Source organism: Dromaius novaehollandiae, chromosome Z, assembly GCF_036370855.1.
Source record: "Dromaius novaehollandiae isolate bDroNov1 chromosome Z, bDroNov1.hap1, whole genome shotgun sequence".
NCBI lineage: Eukaryota > Metazoa > Chordata > Aves > Casuariiformes > Dromaiidae > Dromaius > Dromaius novaehollandiae.
The window spans coordinates 38,273,523-38,293,538 of NC_088132.1; the positions used below are offsets into that span (position 1 = coordinate 38,273,523).

Below are 20,016 nucleotides of genomic sequence, written 5' to 3' on the forward strand. Positions count from 1 at the left end.
TTTTCACTTGGAGACAGCACACAAACATTACTAGTGACCTGTGCATAAAAGCTGAAAGAGCTGCATTCACATTGATAGAAAAATGAATACTATTTTAGAGCCAAGTATTTGTTAGAGCTGTGCATAGTTACTAAAATAACAACTCAACAAACTCTTATATTCTTCAGTAGTGACAGGACCAAAGAGGATGAGGGAGAAAGCGGTGGCCACCCCATTACTGGATTCCAGTGCACACCCCACATGTAGAGAGCAAGACAAGGAAACAGGATGAGAGTCCTGGGGAAAGCTAGTCCTATGAAAAGGGAATAGAAGAAAAGAAACTTCACATTTTCCTACTCCAGAACACTCTCAATTTTATAGGTGGGCTGCTGAGGTGATTTGTCATTCCAGTATACTATCTTTTTCCTCTTGCAGCTCAGATAATAGTCTTTTTTTATCATATTAATCTCTTCTGAGCTCGTAAATTAAGCTAAGAATGCTCCTAACACAGGATTGGCTTGTCCTGCCTGTGTTCTGTTCTGCATGCAGGCTCTGCTTCTACCCTTGAAGATACAGTTTGCACTGTAAATCACGTCTGACTTTACCTTTAGCTTCTACACAAAAAATCTGGTGATTACATTTGGCTGAATGCATTTCTGGCTGGGTAAAAATATTTATTTTGAATCTCATACATGTTTGTCTCAAAACTTTCTCTAGATTTAGTCAGATTGTCTTGAAGGTTTAGAAATAATGAGTATCTGTGGATTCCAAAAGTGTCTAAACAAAATGATTTAGAGTTCATTTAGCAATTACACAGTTTGAGAAATGGGCAGTTTGAGGAGTTTTTTTTTTTTTTTTTTTTTTTTTTTCCCAACCAGCAGTTGAAACATCTTTCTAGAGAGCTCAGATATGTCAAGGACTGTTTTCTTGTTTAGCTCAATGAAATTTTCTCAATGCACTCATTTTCAAGAGTGGTATCTTACTGAACTAAAAATATTGTCTTGGCCGTAGCTGTGACTTCACTGTTGCTTCTGCACTGAAGAGGAAGATGTAGCTTTTTAATCACATAACTATATAATTTTATATCTATAGATATAAAATTCTCTCAGTTAGAAATACCATTTGGAAAGTTAAGTGAGAGATACAGGTGGCTTCATTTTTATAATAGTTAAACAAGTATATTTGTGGCCCAAATATAGTAATTGGCAGGTTATTAGTTAAACTGGAAGGCAACATAACAGGATATAAAAGATGTATAGGTATCACATGGAATTTCTACCATTTAATTTCTAATATAGATAACAAGCTTGTCTATCATAAATACATAAAAGAAAGATCTTTTACCTATGTATTAATATAACCTAATTATGTCTCATTTTTAAGCTTCAAAGAGTAAAGAAGGAGTTACAAGCAGAGTATGAGCGAAATATGCAAGAGTTACAGGATTCTGTACGGCGAGCCAAAGAAGAATGTGCGCATCAGGTTGAGCTGGAAAGGTCAAAAATCAAACAGCTGGAAGAAGACAAGCTTCGCCTACAGCAGCAGGTAAGTGCATTTAAATCTTTTTTTCTCTTGTGTTCTCTCTCTCTTCCTAAATAATCATTTATTTATTTTTTAAATAAGCATGTTAAACTGAGCAATGATTTGAGGCAAGCGCATTCTGGCAATGTTGTAGTGAACATCTGATCTCCAGTCATTTAGAGAGTCTCATGCGGGGATCCATCTCTGTCAGTGTTGCTAAGTAGTAGGGCCATTTTCAATTCCATGGCTGGTTGTGTTGTTTTATTTTTAACACTAAAAATTAAACTGCAACTACAAGTATATATTGCATGTAGAAACTGTGCTTTGAACTGCAGTATACATTTTAGTAACTTAATAAATTTAACAATTAACATTTATTAGCAAAATGTCTAGGTAGCTTGACTGTGCAGTTCATTCTGTAATTCCATTGTAAAAAAAAAAAAAAATAAAAAATCTATCATCTTTCATTTTACTGGGGAAAAAATTACCTTGGTATTATGATCTTCTGTTCTTAGTAGTACTTTCAGTAAACCAGAAGAACATAGACCATATTTTCTTTGGTCCTCTAAAACACCCTTTGAACTAATGACAAGACAGCTATTTGCTGAATGTTAAAACATATCTTAACTTAAAATTTAGTATAGCTTTCCTGAGCAGTTATCAACAGATTTAAGTGTATAAATGTTGTAAGTATGTAAAATCTTAATACTTAACCTAAGTACTTTGAAAAATATTTATGTAGGTGAGGTACTTGCTTTAGTGTTTTTCATTCCTAATAGGAGAAGTATTGGTAATCCCACAGTAGCTTTGACTAGTTGAAGAACTGTATCTGCCAAGGCAGTATTTTTGTATTGGGAAGAGCTGTATTTTTCTTAGGTTAGTATTAGTGTTTAATATTAAACTACTCCTTTCCATGTCGACATATGTTAACCACAATATAGTGAAGTTTTTTAATGGAGTCACAGAACAGAAAACGTTGCCAATCTAGAAGATGCTAATCTTAGTTTTTTCACTGGATGATCATTAAATTTATATAAGCAATTTCAAACAGCAGAACACAAGCCACTTCAAAGTGATAAGTGGGTCACTTCTGCATCATAGATATGTTGGCAGCTACCAATTCTGTATCAGTCCAGACAAGATAGTGAAGTTCTTCAGACACAAACAACCAAATGACACCACCTGCCTAGGACTCATCTTTTAAATTCATTGTTTTGCCTCCCACTACCATCATAAACACTTTCTATCCCCCATTAAAAACAAACATACTGTATCAGACAAAAGATTCAGTTAGCCCAGCATTGTGTTACGGCAATGGCTGGATTTTGAGGGGAAGAAAATAAGAAATGGGACAAGTAGAAAATTCCACTTTGAGACATCCACCAGTACCATCAAGAGTTAGGTATACCCTAAGCCAGAGGCTGTATTTCATATTTACTGGCCATCAGTGAAAGTGTTCTTCATGAACTTATTTCATCCCTTTTAAAAACAATTTCTATTTTTAGCATTGCAACATCCTGTGGAAGTGAGTTCTACAATTTAATTATGTGTTGTATATTAAAAAGCTTCCTTTTGCTCATTTTAAGCTTGTTGTGTAATAATGTTTTTATGTTGTCCCTAATATTATACCACTAGAAATTATGAATAATCCTTTAGTGCCTTTGCCACCTAACACACCTGATTGCATACGTGTCCATCCTGTTGTCTCTTCTCTAAACAAGAGCCCCAATGTATTTTGTCTTCCTTTTGTATGAAGGTTGTTCACTCCACAAGCTCATCCTGGTTGCCTTTCTCTGTGCCTTTTCTGCTACTTTATATCTCTCTGATGCTGCAATATGATGTTGTTTCCACTTTTCTGCATAAGATGACAAGCTTTTGGGGGGCAGGAGGCATGTGTCTCACTGTAGGGGGGTTCCCTTGTCACGTGCAAGAGCACAAAGTTGCTACGGCTACCAGTTCTGGTAGGCTTCTCTATATGCTTGAAAATAATTCCCACTGTAAGAATTTATCTTTTGGTCTTTTTATTTTCTTTAGACAAGCAGTGTGCTGGAGGTGGTTACAGAGCACATAGTATTAAGGACATATACCAATACATAGTTTTCACACTTGAACTGTAGAGTTCTCATCTAACTTGTTTGAAGGTTAGCAGTACCATGTACAGGAGAAGATACCTGAAGCATCCCCTTTGAAGAATACTACCTATATTTCCAGATTAAGGAAGTTTTGCTTTGTTTGTATGATTCATGCATTTCCTTAACAGCCCACAGCCTGTGGTCTCATGACAGAATCACGGTTTTTGAAAGGGTTTTCAGAACCAAGAAGGAAATAAAATATTTATTGCAGAAGCTCTGAGGATTGCTGGCATTTTTCATAGCTAAAGAAATTAGTTGCCCTCTTTGTCATCAACATCCTGATCATATGCCTGTATTTTAAGAAGAAATGAGTAAAAGTGGAAATATAAGAAACAGTAGTTTGTCTACATAGTTGTTGGCTATCAAGCTTATACATGAAAAGCAACTCCCAACTACATATTTTTGTACGGTTTCTTATGAGGCATCTTTGCTTTGTTACATGAGTTCTATAAAAATAATAGATGCAACAACTTAAATGGTGGCAGAAAAACCTAATTATAAAATCCAAAGAATTAAAATATTGATGTACTAATAGAAATAGTTCTAGGCTTTTAAGCAGAAAGGAATATTCTAGAGCATTTTCACTCACTATTCTAAATGGTTGGATGAAATTCATGGAAAGATTTGAACTAACTAGTTAGAGAGAAAAGTAAGTGCAACAAAATTGAGATCATATTGGTTTTATGATGGCATCTGTTCCATCAGGTATGTTAAGGGTTTTCTAATTGAATAATGTTTAACAGAGGAAGAACATAAGGTACTCTACCTCTTAGAACTTTTTTTATCAGATGTTTTCTTAATATTATTAATATGTTATGTTGAAAATGTTAGCTATTTAAACATTTGACTTACATAGCTTTTTATAGCAAAGTAATATAATAGTGTATTGGCAAGATACCATCTTTCAAATTCCTTGTTTTTAAGATGAAAAGTCAAGTTCTGTCTCTTTTGGTCTCTTCAAATGTGGAAGTGTACTGTGAGGGCAGAGGTACATAGCATTAAGTCATTAGTCACTGAAGCCTTTCTGCTTCAGCTTTTCTTTTAAATCATTATTTGGCTGTACAAAGTATTAGTTGTTTCCTCTTCCAGACTTTCCTAAACAAGTTATGTTGGTGGAATTGAGTCAGTAATAAAAACTTCATGTAGTAGATAACAGTTGGCTTTCTTAAAAGCTGCCATGTATGTAAATCTAAATAGTTTTGTTTTCTGTATTTCTTTTGCAAGTCTCCTTTTAGAAATGCAAACAGCAATGTTTATAAACTTTAATCTCTCATATATGGGAGGAGAGGCTTATTTTTCTTTCCAGTAATAAAGCAAAGGCCCTCTTTAAAATTCTTCCTACTAAAGCATTGCTGTGTGCCATCACCAAGAAATCATTAATTATGAATGTGTGGTTTTCAGTGTCTGTTTTCTATCAGATAATTGACAATAAGATGTTCGGTCCAAGGACTAAGGACTAACAAGTTCTGTAACCAAGTTCTTTGTATGGTATTTTTCTGTTAACTTACTTTATATCTGGATATTTTTAATGCAGCTTTTTGAAGCAGAAAATAAGTATAAAATTTTGGAGAAGGAATTCCAGCAGTATAAAGAACAACAAAGTTGCAAACCAGAAATCCGTCTACAATCAGAAATAAATCTTCTCACTTTAGAAAAGGTACCTTGAATTTTTCTAGTCTTTAAAAACAGGCACAATGTTCCAGTCATTGATAAAGAAGATGTAAGAATAATCTCTCATGATTAACCTGCTTAATTTGTCCATTTTGTTTTTTTCCCAACAGTTTCTTCAGTCTATACGTACTCAGACAAACAAGGCCAACAGTTGCCTTATATGCATAGAGGAAACTGTAGGACTTTGAAATGGAGGAGGAAAAAAACCTAACCTACTTATTTAAATGACTACCTCCACTATTTATACTGGGGACTGTCAAGCAATCTGTTTATAAATTTAGGTTAAAAAAAAAGGGGGGGGGGATTTCTTGTGAGGGTTAATTTAGACTGATATACCATTATGTGTTTGGGGTTTTGCTTTTTTTAAGTATTTCTAAAAAGAGATTGTGTTACATATCAGTGGAACAGAATCTCCATCTTAAGCTGTATTTTTGGAAACCATGGATACCTTCAGTAGAGGATATTCTACTTAATGTAGACCACAGATGTGGCCATTCTGTGCCTATAATTATTGAGAGTTTTGAGTTAAACTGTGGACAGAATATTTTAAAAGAATTAGGCCAGATATGTTGGCACAAAATGCACTCAATTATACAGCCGGTCTGCATGTTACTAAATGCTTGAGTAATTTCTAACAATAGTACAAGCAGATGATTCAAAATGTTTTTGTCTCTACAGACTTTTTAAAATCCTTACTTTTGATGTGTTGTTAGACTTCTTATTTTTGTTAGATTTTTTTTTTTTTTGGTTTCTTTTAATAACATCTGTTTCAAGATCTTCCCCAACATAATGGTAAGCAGATTTCCTCTGATTAAAAGAAAATATCACTGTTTCAGACTTGTTGATAGGCATGTTTCATTTTTCAGGTTACCATGTTCTGCATACTTAATATTAAAAGGCATCCAATTAAAACAGAATTTTTCTTTTGCACAAAACACAATGAATTATTTCTGTCCAAAAGTGAATAACAATTTTTTAAAGATTTATTATTTGGATAGTAGGAACAGAGATATGCAGTATATACATAGATCTTAAAAGTGGGTTGAACAGATAAGTGCCACATTCTTTTCTCTGAAATAGGTATCTTCCATTAATACGGGGGGGGGGGGGGGTATCTGCGTGCCTTTAGAAGCAAGACTTGTCCATCAGTGTTCCCGTTGAATTGGAGTTTATAGGCTTACTAGTTGAAAAAAAAATGGGGGGGGGAGGAAGTTTCACTAATTTGAGATTTTTAAATTTAAAAGGTTACATCAGCAGATTTAATGCTAAAACCTAATCTTTTCCTTTTTGTATAGACTGCTATCCAGTAAAAATAAGGCTATATTTTAAACAAGAAAATGTTCATGTGCCATAATATTTATGTTACATTATATAACAGCTTTAGATGATGTTGTATATTACACTACATAAACACTTTTCTTAAACCAGACCCTTTGTATATATACATCTTTCAGTGATTGTTACTGCTGTTATTGCTTCAGCTGATATGATTTTAATTGCTTTTAGGTTGAACTTGAAAGAAAGTTGGAGTCAGCTACCAAGTCAAAGCTCCACTACAAACAGCAATGGGCAAGGGCTTTGAAAGAACTTGCGAGGTTAAAACAGGTATGCTGGTCTTTTTCTTTTGTCATGAGAGACAGCCAACTTAATGCAGTCTTGGAAGCTGCTTATGATTACTATTTGCTATTGAGGATTTTCATCCTAATGGTGTAGTTTTTTTGGTTTGGGTCTCCCCCCATCCCCCCAAATAAGTGATCAGACTTTGTACTAAATAGTTCACTTCAGAAATGAAATTTTGTGCTGTTTATTTATCTTTACCTGAAATTGATTGAGAAATTGGGGTTTTCTTGTGTGTTTTGGAAGGTAAAATTAAAGCTCTGACCTAGGCTGATAAGTGCAATATGCCCCCCCCATCTTAGTCAGCTGCAATCCTAATTGTTTTCTATTTTATATGTAAAATGAACAAAGAGTAAAGATTAAAAACAAAAAGCTTTTAAAAACAATACTTTAAAATTTGCTGAATACTTTAAAAATAAGTAAACTTGCAGAAAAATCAAAATTGCAGATTGTTTTTTTCCTGCTTTGAAAATCCAAGTCTCCGATAATCAAACAGCATGCTCTAACTGCTGTGTTTTAATAGAGCTCATATATATATATAAGGCTTTAAAATATGCTCTTCAAGCTTGTAGTAGTAGCAGCTTCATCCTCACTGAATGCATATGTCTTTGGTTTTTGTCATCATCTACCTTTCATGAATTATAGTAAACACTAGTTAAACAGTGTACTGAAGACTGGCAAGCATTTCCATTGGTCATGACAAACAAATTAGTAAATCATTAATCCCTGTTGCTGAACAAACCTTGACACAGGCCTAAAGCTTCAGAATTCAACTTTAGTAAAAAGTTATTACCTCTCTTCACACCTACTTTCTGCTTGATGAAAAAACCTTATTTTTTTAAGGATTATAGATCCTACTTCATTCCTAGCATTAGAATTTTCTTTTCAGAAAGCAGGAAACTAAGCCTCTCTTTTCTAATTGGTCATTAGTTTTTAACCTGTTTTTTACTTTAAAGAAAGTAAACACACTATACAGTGACTGTTAGCGATGAAATTATAGACTTAGTTTTATTTGCTGTCTTCAAACTGGTCCATTTCTTTTTACTAGTAATTAAAGGAGTCATAAATTGTGCTCTCCAATTTCTGAAATACCTATGCCTAACAAAGTCCTTAGAAAGGTAAGATTTACTTAAGCAGCCATGAAAAGTCCAAACTATTCTTTTTCTTAATACCATGTTTTAAAAATCAGTGTAGAATAAAGGAAAAGCCTGTTGCTTGCCAGATTAACACTGAGTATGTATCACCATCGGGTTTTTATTATAAATTTCATCACGATAGATCTGGCAATCTGAATTTGGTAACATAGGCAGATGGCTTCAGCTGACTCTCATGTTGAAGGTCTGAACCATAAAATGAGTTGGCATGTACAGTAAATTATGCTACCTACTTCTTTTAAAGGGAATCTTCTGTAATGTAAAGGTGGACTTGTATTGTTATACTCTTCTCCTTCATCATATTCTATTGATAAAGGATTTAAACAACTGTAAAGAGCCAAGTAAAAATTAAAGCAGAGCTGATCAGAAGACCATTCACTGTTTTAAATAGAAATTTGGAAACCATTGCTCTAGGAATTTTAGATCTGCTTTAGTTCAGATGATTTGTGCAATTGCACATAGTTTGACCAATTTCTTGTTTAAATTGGATTAGTACCATGTTAATTTTGCATTGCCTCTGGTGAATAGCCACAGGGCTGTAATCTGTGCCAGTAATTTGTCACACCAAAGCCCTCTAGAGAACTATACAAAACATTTGTGTGGTGAGGATTAGATGCTGAAAGCCATATCTTAGATTGTTAATAAATGTTAATGACAAAACCCAGCTGGGAAGTCTTGGAAATGAGATCTAATGCTTTGTGCCCATTGCCAAAAAAATGTTTAAACAGAGATTTCCATTACTCAAAGGTGACCTAGTACAGTCAATTTGTGAATTAAAGAAGCATAACCTACAGGCTAAGCATTTACTAAAACGCTCTTCTGACTAGCAACCATAAAAGTCAATGTTTCGTTAATTAAAAAGTTTCCTTTTACTTTGGAATGAGTTGTTAGCACACATCTGTGGTGCTTTTATATTTTGTAGAATGATATACGAACTATGTAACTTAGAAAACTATGGGACTGTTAATAGAAAAAGCTGTGAACTTCTCCATGTCTGGTATTTTGAATGTTAAACGCAGTGCCAGCTGTAACCAGAAAAAGCCCGGAAGCACACTAGAACACTTGCACATCGTGCTCACACCCTTGTTACTGAAGTACAGAAGCTAGCACAGTTTGTAGGGCTGATTGAAAAACTATAGGCTTTACCATAACGTAATGCAGCTCACTTCTTTCTTCTCCTCTTTGCTATTCTCTGCAACCCTGTATTAATCATTTATTTATCAAACATCTACTCAGCTTTAGGAAGACAAAAATTTCAACAAGTTATCCACATATTTATGTGCGCTCAGATAGTTTTTATTATTTCTAGAAGTATGAAGAACTTTGTCTTTTAAGGTTTGCTGACTAGGACACCCAGATGCTACACAGATGAGATGTATGTAGCTTTATGTATGTGAACATTATTACTGAGAGCAATTAAACCACCTACACAAAATTGCATACATGCTAATGGAGGTTTGAGATACAAAACAGTAGCTGTTTGATTATAAGAAACAGCATTTTAAAACAAGCACCAAAGCTAAGAAAAATGTAATTTTCAGTAGCTAATATCTGTGTTATAATCTAGAAAGCCAAAATAATCTCAAAATAATATGCATACATTATTCAGTGTTCCAGTGGTTGCTTTTGTTTAGGTCTCTTACCATATTTGTACCCTACAAATATGTTCAAAGCAGCACTGATGCATTTGTTTAAAACCACATAGACCTTATTGGCTGGCTGACATTCACTCTATCTTGGTCCAGCCTCCTGTTTATCCACTCAGTAATTAATTTGATTAATTTATAAGTAATTTAGCCAAAGATGGGATGTAAATCTTTGTTTAAAAAGAAAAGGGGAAAAAAAAACAGTTGGAAGTCCAAGTCTTGGTTAAAAACTGTGTCTTGAAACCATCCAGGCCCTCCTACTGACTTGTCAGCTCTGGGTTATTTTCAGAAAACTTTACTTGAGTTCCTTAGCTTCAATCGTAAGTTTTTCCCACAGACTTGCATGGTATGTGTGAGTGGGAGAGTGAATAGTGGCTGCTATTTAGCCATTGTTTAGTCTAGTGTATGTATGTTTACATCTCCCTTTTGGATTTATAGGCAGCTATGGCAAAATAAAGATTGTGCTTCCTTGATTGAAGAGTCTCTTAACTAGAGCACCTGGTGGCATAGAAGGATTCTTTTATGATCCAATTATAACTTCCTTTTTTTTTTTTATTAGGGGTTAATTTCTATTTAATCTCAGTATTTCTGTAGTACCATAGGTTTCAAAACATGATTGAAGGTTCCACCATGCAAATTTATAAAATGATACTCCTGTTCTCAAATGCTTACATTATGAAGATGCAAACTAATGAGGGAAAATAGTAAAATATCAAAGTATATGATCTAATAACTAGTATGTGCTTTTTTTTTTGCTTTTTTTTTTTTTTTTTTTTTAAGGTACTGTTTGGGTTGGCTTGGCTTTGGTTCATTTGTTTACAGGGTTGTAAGAAAAGGATGGCCAGAGTATCAAATTAATAAGGAAAAAAGCTATGTTGATTTCCTACCAATATAGCTGTCTTTAATCTAGCAGCTTCTGATTCTGGAGTGGTTCCTTACCTGAAAATTTAAAATGTAAAATTCTAGAAACTTAAAATTCTTTGAAATTCTAAAGGTTCTTATTCAGGCTTAAAAACAGCCTGACCAGCTACAGTGAGGAATAAATCTGAAGTGTTTGTTATATCAGGAGAAATATATAGGAGCATATTCTCTCTGGAAATAATGTCAAGTATGTCGTACAAAAAGCCTTTGTTCTGAGAATTTTAAATGCATATGTGGATCTGTATGTATGAACTCATGTGCACACGGAGGTACATGTGGAAACACTTTGATGTATGCAGTTACATCCATGTTTTTAAACTAAGCCTATAAAAAATGAAATGAAGATGTCATTAGTGAGGCTAGAGGTGCTGGACTTTTTTATTATTACTATAAGTTTGTGCAAGTGTTTGTTTTATTGATGTTGTTCTCTTTCATTTTGGAAGATCTCTCAGTAAATTCTGATAATTTTTAAGTACTTCCATGCAATAAAGTTCAGTACTTCCTCTGTTCCTTTAAAAAAGGCATTTGTTGCCCAGTGAATTTTTAAAGAGTGATTGGGGGGGAAAAGAAAGTGGTTTTAATACCTGACTGTCTCTGATAAAGTGACACTGGTTTTATCACCATGATGAGTACGAAATCCTTTCCTTTCTCCTGCCCTGACAAAAGACAGTCTTTTTATGGTCCCTGAACAAGTCGTAACAAAATTGTATATAAACATAAAATCAGTGCACCTCACTTCTTATCAAACAAGCATTGTAAATTCTTTGCCATCTTCTTGTATTGGTGTATTATTGGGAAATGAGTTTCTACAGCTCTGCTATGAATGTTATACATACAGCAAGTTTGTTATTATTCACCCTATAAACTGTTATGACAGACTTTTAAAGAAGTCAAAGACTAATGTTGGGAAATGCATTTTAAAGTTACAAAATACTAAGTATATAACTTAAATTACACACTGGGACCATCATAAATGATCCCTTCCCACTTGCTTTCATGTCTCTGAATTAGAGTGGTATTAAACTTGATGTTAAGGGAAGCTTACCTCAGAAAATATTAATTTTTAATTTATTTAATATTTCATGATTAAATGTCATATTATTCAGGTTCATTGTATGGCATCTTTTAAGATGCTGCAGAAATTCTCCTTTTTCATTGTTACAGGACTAGAATTAATCTCCTCCTTTCCTAAACAATGCCAAATGTCATGTGTATATCATAATGATATATTAGTTAAAGTTTGCTTATGCACGTAGATCACATTAAATTTCTAGTCTAATTGCATTTATCTGAAAGGAAGTCCTATCCAGTGTTACCTTTAGAGACAAAATATACTGATAATAGTTTTTGTCCTTTATGGAGAAAAGGAGCATTTGGTAGTCTCTCTATCCACCTTACTTCTCTGTAAGTGTAGGGATATTGTGTTGAGCAGTGGGTATCCTCAGCAGTGCTCACTGGAGATTTTTAGACTTTCTTCTGGGAGAGAAACATCAAGATGAACAGGCACCAAACAAAAGTTGCAAAAGGAAGGTCTCGCTTTTCCTAGTCTGTTACTGGCTTTAGCATTGTTCCCGCTTTCGTCCTTTCCTTGCTGTCATTAAATATCACTAAATATGTTTCTTCATCAAGAAACTTGCGGTTCTGAAACTAGTTTGTTCAGTGAGGACATAAAGGACCAACTGAGATCCTTACTGATCAGTAAAAAAGGATTAGGAGTTTTCTATCCTCTTCCTGGTTTGACTGAGCTTAAGACATTCCATTAATGTTCAGTATATGTACTTCAAATGTGTACTGCTTCTTTCAGTTTGTTTTAAATACCTTTTTTGCTATCAATCTGACACTGTGGGTGTGCTGTCAAACAGCAGGAGCATCTGGATCATTGAATTTTCTTGCCTTAAATAGTAAGGTCGCAAATTATCACGAAATTTCTATGCCCAGGTGCTTCTTATGGCCAAGGTACCATTCTGTCTTTTCCCTGAAGTTGCAGCTGTAAAAATATTCTTTCAAAATTTTACCACCTTATCCAATTGGATAATAGATTCCACAAACTGAAGGACTGGATTAAGGATATTTCTATTCAGTATAGTTGCAGCTGCTTAGTGATTTCTGTGTATTCTATGCCTCACAATATTCTGTTTAAATAGTAGACAGATGTCTTTTTTTTTTTCCTGCCCTGTTAATGTCTTGCTGTGCTCCTAGTGAGTGCTGCTCCGCATCAGTTTTCCAGTCGTTAGTTTTCAGATAATGTTTTCCCCAAGAACCTACCTTCAGAAAAAAGTCTCTCCTAGAATTACTGAGATAAACAAATGTGATAAACTCCTGTTAATGCCCCAGCTTCCCATGACAGTTTCAAACAGGGCACACTTAGAGCATGAATTAACTGGACTACCGAGCTAAGGGGTATTTCTTAAAGAAATTCATCCTGTTCTCATAATCCACAACAGTTCCTTGAACTGAAGCTAATCATAGGTACAAATTAACATAGCTAGCCAGGCTAGAAGAGGAAATAAAGGCATTTAGATCTCCTGTCCTCTGTAAGAGATCTAGATTATGACCTACCTCAGTTAAGAGGAAGATGTCATAACCGCATCTTCCACAATAGGGAGGTGTTTTTCCTAGATATGAGACATTTTTGCTTGGAAATTGAATTCTTAAGTAACCTATTGAGGGGCTGACAAGACTTGTACCCCTGCTAGATAAGGTAAATAGGAAAACCAGGTTGGATTAGACAAATTAATTCCAGAAGTAGAATTTGGATATGCTGCCACTAGTGCTTTCACCTCAGGGAGATTCATAGCAAGTTTCTTCGGATTTACGGTCTAATCAGGGAAAGTATGTGGTCACCACTCTGAAGAACTCAATTCATTTCCCCTGTTTACAGAAAACTAGAAATTTTTAGATTTGGTCTATACTTAACAGTACAACTACTGTTATTACACCAAGCTATTTAAGACCATATAATACTTCCTGAAATTAAGGAGATGATTGGAGCTTACAGTCTACAGAATCATTGTTATCCTTCTGAGCAAAAGGACAGCAAACAGTTAAACCCAGGATAAATACAACTTTCATGATAGGTGGGATAATTGAATTTCTCCTTTTTGCTCATTGTATATTGAAATTGGGCTTTACTGTCTGGATGTTATTGCTTACTGAGGTATTTAGAAACCAGAGAATACTGTTGTGAGCTTCTCTATGAATTTATAAATAACACAAGCTGGCTGACTTTCCTGTGTTAAATACTGCTTCAACACTTATGCTTGATCTATAGCATTTTTCTAATACAAATGTTCAGCTTAATTCTAAAAGTTCCATGATTGAAGAAGCTCCTAACATGCTTGGTATATTGTTTCCGTAATTAATTTTCACTCTTTTAATAAATGGCACCTTCTTTCCAGTTGGAATTTACCTAGTTTTGAATTTCAGCCATTACTTCTCTTTGCAAAAACATAAGAACTGGCAAACTGATGTGAAATGTCCATCTAGCCCAGACTCCTGTCTCTGACAGTGGCCAACAGGAGATGCATAACACCTAGGAACGGGGCTTGGATATCTTGGAATACCCTCCAGCTGCCAGCAGTCAGTTACTTAAGTACAGCAGGAGTCAGAGTTTGCATTCAGATTGTCATGCTTAACAACCCTCAGTGGATGTATTCTTCACCATTTTTGTCTGTTTCCTTTTCAAGCTCATTCATATTTTTCTCCTCATAAGATCCCACTTTAACAACACTGAGTAATTTTGGATCAGTAGCAGACTTTGCTTCTTCCATAATCACTGCCTCATTTATGAATATATCAAAGAGCACAGATTCCTCCTTGCTATTGTGAAAATGATCAATTCCTATCCTTTCTCTGATCTTTTAACCCCTTGATAATCTGACAGAGGACTTTATGAAGCTTTTGGTGTTTGAGGTTTGGGTTTCGGGGGGCTTTTTTGTTTTAAGACTAGTTGGAGGTATGACTTTTTTACAACAATTGAGTTCATTCTTCCTGATGTATCCATACAGCCTATTAATTTTGTTTTAATTATGGTTTCAGCTAGTTTGTCCATTGTGGAAGCAAGCTGTACTGGTAGTTCCTGGATCTTCTTAAAATCTCTTTTAAAAATGGGAAAACAGTTCTCATTCCTGTGGCATAAACACCAATTTTAGTGACAGATTACACCTCCAGTTAGTTTTAACTTCATGTTTGAATTTCCCTAGAACTCTTGAAAATTTTTTGGATAAATACCATCTGGCTGTAGTGATTTGTTACTATTTGGTATATGTATTAGTTGATTCCTTTTCTAGAAACCTATTCTACTTTAATCTGAGACTGTTCTTCAAACCTGTCCCACATAAAAAGTCTCTCACATAGGAATGTTCTCTTGTGATGGATGGGGTAGAAAGGACTGTTGCCTTATCTTCCTCGAGTGCTTTTTTACACTTCGATCATCTATCAGCTCTAGAGACTCTTTGGCAGGATTCCCGCTTCTGGTTTTATTATTAGTATGTATCCGTTTAGCAAATTGTTCTTCAGTCTTTTTGGCCTGCCTCACTGCAGTTTTAACATTTAATTTGCCAGACTGGTGTATTGGATTTAGTATGAAAGTAAAGTAGTTGGGGGTTACTTATATTCACATTAACCATTAGAATTTTGTTTATAACAATTCTTTGTGACATTCACATTTTTTTCTACTTACTGATAATCAACAGGCAGTGCTTAAGGTGGCCTCTAAATATAGTCTGGGAATTGGGACTCAAAACTACCTGGCTAAAAGCCTTGAGTAGGCTTTTTCCAGATATTATTGGGCTGGCTGTATAATGAATATACTCACAGATATGGAACAAAATTATCTTTATCACTGTAATAAATATAAAACTTATTTTATGAACATTGTTTTAGTCTGATATACTTGATTGTGTTCAAGTTAAAGCCAAGCACGTACTTCACAGAGTATCTGAATTTAGGATGTTCATGGAGCTTGCTGCCTTATTATTTTAGCTACAGGAACAAGTGCCATTTTTCTTTAGGAGTTCTGGCTCTGAGTGTAAGACTGACTGTATTGAGTCAATGAGGGCATATTGAAAATTGGAGGAAAACAAGAGGAGAAGGGACTCCTCTTGAAGTTGAGACAGTGTACTGCCACCGAGTAGTAGTGGACTCGAACTGTAGTTCTGTTGTAGTGTCTCTCTAGAGCTGCAAAAACCAAACTCAGAAGAAGCTAAACTTAGAATGTGTGAGTGAATTAGATAACTTATTCTGTGGATTTAATCTAAGGCTTCATTTAGGATTGGAAAACTGTGAAAGGAAACCTAACAAGTTTTAGATTTTCAAGCCTTACTTTTTAAATACAGATTGCGGCTTCAGAAGGTCATTCTTGAAGCGTAACATATAATTAATTGGAGAGCAGTGCTTTGACACTAGGCAATGCAGGGCCAATAATACAAGTTTGTGCAGCTACTTAGCATTTTATGCTTCTTATTTCTCAAAAAAAAGTGTTACAATTTAAAATACTGTGTAAGCAGTGGCAACCAGATAAATCTCAGTATCTTGAGCAGTTTCACAAGTAAAGTTATTTATTGGCCTAAGTCAGAATTTGTAAAAGAGCTTGTAACATATTCTTGCTATTCAGTTAATGGGAAGATATCTGACAAAGCTCCAGCTCCAGCTGATCCAGCTTGGACAGCTGTTTGTTACAATTGTGATAGTCATTGGTCTTGAAGTATTATAGATATCAACAACTTAGACATCCTGTTTAACTCCTGCATTTCTAATACCACTGGAGACTTCTTAATTATCATGAGTTCATCCTTCAAGTTTTGCATATGTCAATAGAATTAGCATTTTTACATATAAGCATGTAATCAACTGAGTTACCTTTTCACCCCTTCCTACCGTAGCGTGAACAAGAAAATGCAATGGCTCGCCTTAAAAAGCAGCAACAAGAGCTGGAGCACATGAGGCTGCGCTATTTGGCAGCAGAAGAGAAAGAGCTGGGGAAAACAGACCGACAAGAGCTGGAGGACATCAGAAATGAACTTAACAGGTATTAAAGCATCTCTAAGTTTTCCTCCTCCCCCCCCCCCCCCACCTCAAAGTAGGAGAAGGTTCAGTTAAATCAAGATTATAATTGGCTGTCAGTCCAGTAAAGGAATACAGTTTAGTGTCCCTTAGGTAAAGATTACAGTTTAGTGTGCCTTAGGTAAAGATTGCCCATTTATAAAATGTAACAGTGCTGTACTATAGAAAATCTATGCTTAAGGCCACTGTACCCTGTTTTTTATGCTATGATCATTGTACTGCACCAGGCTTCTTTTTTTATTTTAAACCTTTAATTCTAAGCAGAACTGCTGCATAAAGGAAAGAAAAGAGGTATTTCTTACCTTCTAGGTATTCTTAGATTCTAGGTATTATATGAACATTTCTTTTACTGGCATTTATTTTTCTTTAGTATAAGGGGTAATTTTTTATAAAATTCTTTTTCACTAACTTCTCAGTAGATCAGTAACTTCCAGAGTTCATATGAAAATAATCACAAGTTTTTAATATGGCTTATCCTCTGATACCTTCCATTTTATCAACATCAGGCTAAAGCAACAAGAAGAAGAAAGAAAGCAATTGCAAGATGCTGGAGAGAATTTTGCTGGTAGAGCGGACAGTCTTCAGTCTAGAAAATTAAATGAGAACATGGATGATTATCTATCTCGTCTGATAGAAGAGAGGGATACCCTGTTGAGAACAGGAGTATATAATCATGAAGACCATATTGTAAGTGAACTTGATCGTCAAATCAGAGAGGCTATTGAAAAAAGGAACAGCACTAAATAGAAGCATATAGGAAACTATAAGAAGTCAGAGCCTAAGTTGGAACAGAGTAATTAATTTTGTAAACCTGTAGTTCTTACTCTGCAAAGATGTAAGGACATGCTTAATTTTGCACGCTGTTGTTAGCCTTTTTGAAGTCAATGTAAATATTTGCAACATATGACATTAAGGACAGTTTTAAGTTTTATGGGGGGGTTGCTGCTTTTTTAATGTTTTTATACCATATTTATATATGTGTAAAATATGTATTTATTTTGTGTACTCTTCTGAAATGTTTTCTACCTCTTTGCATCACCCTGGCTAGATTTACTTGTAATATTTTTATGGCCCTAAAGTTTTTTGTTCAATATTATCATAATTTATTACAATTTTAAAAAAAATCTTTTCAACAGTACTAGGAAAAAGTGACATTAACTTAAGCAAAGTGCTGTACTTGAACAAATGTCATTTCTTATCAAATTGCAAGGTATTCAATTTTTGCTTCTGCACCCATAGTCAAGATAACTAAGTTCTGTAGCTAGTATTCTTTTAAGAGCATAGGTTTTGGAAAACTTGTAATAGCCAGTGATAAGATTTTTGGGGGGGGGGGTGGAACCCAAAGAAAAATCTATCAAACTGAAACTCCATGAAATACTGAGTAACTAAATCTGGGATGAACATGTGAGGGGGTAAAGCCCTAATTCAGGAACACCTGTGCATGCTTATATCCATCCCTAATGAGGAAGGATATTTGAAGCGCTGATTAAGTGCATTTACATACCTCATTTAAATCTGAACACATACATAGTAAAAGTAACAAGAGCTTTTCTAAGTAAAGATGTTTTCCTTAATCAAGGTCTAACCCATTTACAGTGACTAACCTGAATATCAAAGCATATTTTCTCAATACCACTTAAATTGTATGTGATTTTTATTCAGTTGTTGAAATATGAACAAGACAAAGTATCAAGTTGTTAAAAACCAGAAGAGAAATCTACCAGAAATATTAGTTTGTGCATAATCACAGTTGAATAAGGACAGTTTTGGATTCCAGCCTTCACTCAGTTTCAGTGATTTTAAAATCATATGTGTGGATCTAGCTAGCTATATAAACTTAGAACGCTGTCCTACCAGTAGGGGGTTTTGTCTGTCCCATTGGCACAAATGTTTTTCTTTTTGAATCTTGTATATTTGAAGAGAAAAAAATCCTAGGATTTGATTTGTTTTAAAATGAGCAGAGATAACCATACAAAAATTCCTTTTTCTGAACATAAGAAAATTAGTGTACTTCCATGGACATAACTGTGTAAGTGTTACCTTCCTCTTTTGGATGGTATGAGTTACAGAATACAGACTTTCTATTGCATCTGGGTGTGCCTCTCAAGTGCATTATTTCTCCTCCTCTAACAACTAACCTACCTCCTTGTGTAACAAACTGTTTGTTTAGGCCCATTAGAAAAGCTTTAAACAAGTTATATAAATACCAAGATCTTTTTTCCATGGGAAATTATTACTTATGGATGCTAAATTTCACAAGAAATGCTTTTTTGATACTTTGTACACTTACTTTGTTCTTGTATTTTTTTTAATGAGTGTTCTTAAAGAGGTCCCACTCTGCTAGCAAAAGGAATAATACATGTTTATAAATCCATGACAGTTAAATTTTAAAATTTGTACGTTATGGCTGTATATCTTATCACTGATGCATGAGCATATGCAATTATAATAAAATGAATGAGGGGGTTGCTTGTATTTTGAAGGGAAGACCTGAAGCCGTTTTTCTTCAAATGCCTTTGCTAGCAGTGTAGTTTCTTGTTCAAACACGAGGGGGTGCATTAGACTTAAAGATCTCAAAATGGTTGAATGTAAAAATTCCTATAATGAATAATTGGTGATCTTTCATATTGGTATTCTTTGACTTTTCAGGTGTGTTATTAAATAAAATTCAAATTTTAAGTATTCTTGGAATGTTGTGCTTTTTTGACTACATATTTGAACAAAGTCATGTTTAATATTGCAGAAAATACGAAGTTTTAATGCTTCAAAGCATAACGTTGATATGTTCACTTTCAAAAATAATTTCATGTTTACATTTCTAACCCAGTAATAAAATAGTCATGTTGCTTGGGAGTTTAAGAAACCCCTCAGATGAGTATTTTCTAGTAAATCAAAGTAAGAGTAAATATAAGGTGAGGCATTTGTTTTTCTTAAAAAAAAAAAAAAAAAAATTAAAACTATAAGCATGCTGATTTAAGCTATTTGGGTCCACCTTAAGTCACTTAAAAGTCACTACTTATAGTATGATAAGCATTAAATTTTGTGGTTCTTAATAAATTATTTAGTGTTTTTGTTTTGTTATACAGGCATTGTCCTTAGTATTACTTATTTCTATTCAGATGAGAAAGTATTATTTTAGGTTTAATGTTTTCAGATTAGACTTCCCCCCCCCCCAAGGACAATGTTTGAAATACCTCAGTCCAAAATATCTAGAAAAATATATTTGTACTAGATAGCTATAGGAGAGGTGAGCTCAGTATTATTCTCTTTTATATTTAATTTGGGTTCCAGTTGGCTTCTTGTTGCCTTAAA

General features: G+C 34.4%; 1 protein-coding gene across 2 annotated transcripts in view; it reads left to right on the forward strand.

The window, feature by feature from the left end:
* CEP120 (centrosomal protein 120) overlaps nucleotides 1–19,388 on the forward strand; it is a 39,243-nt gene extending 19,855 nt beyond the window's left edge. For both annotated transcript variants that reach the window (XM_064502801.1, XM_064502802.1), the window contains 5 exons: nucleotides 1,363–1,524; nucleotides 5,167–5,289; nucleotides 6,810–6,908; nucleotides 16,524–16,669; nucleotides 17,211–19,388. In XM_064502801.1, coding sequence (XP_064358871.1) covers nucleotides 1,363–1,524; nucleotides 5,167–5,289; nucleotides 6,810–6,908; nucleotides 16,524–16,669; nucleotides 17,211–17,451 — 771 coding nt within the window. In that variant the 3' untranslated portion in view covers nucleotides 17,452–19,388. The remainder of the gene's footprint in view (nucleotides 1–1,362; nucleotides 1,525–5,166; nucleotides 5,290–6,809; nucleotides 6,909–16,523; nucleotides 16,670–17,210) is intronic.
* The last annotated feature ends 628 nt before the right edge of the window (nucleotides 19,389–20,016 follow it).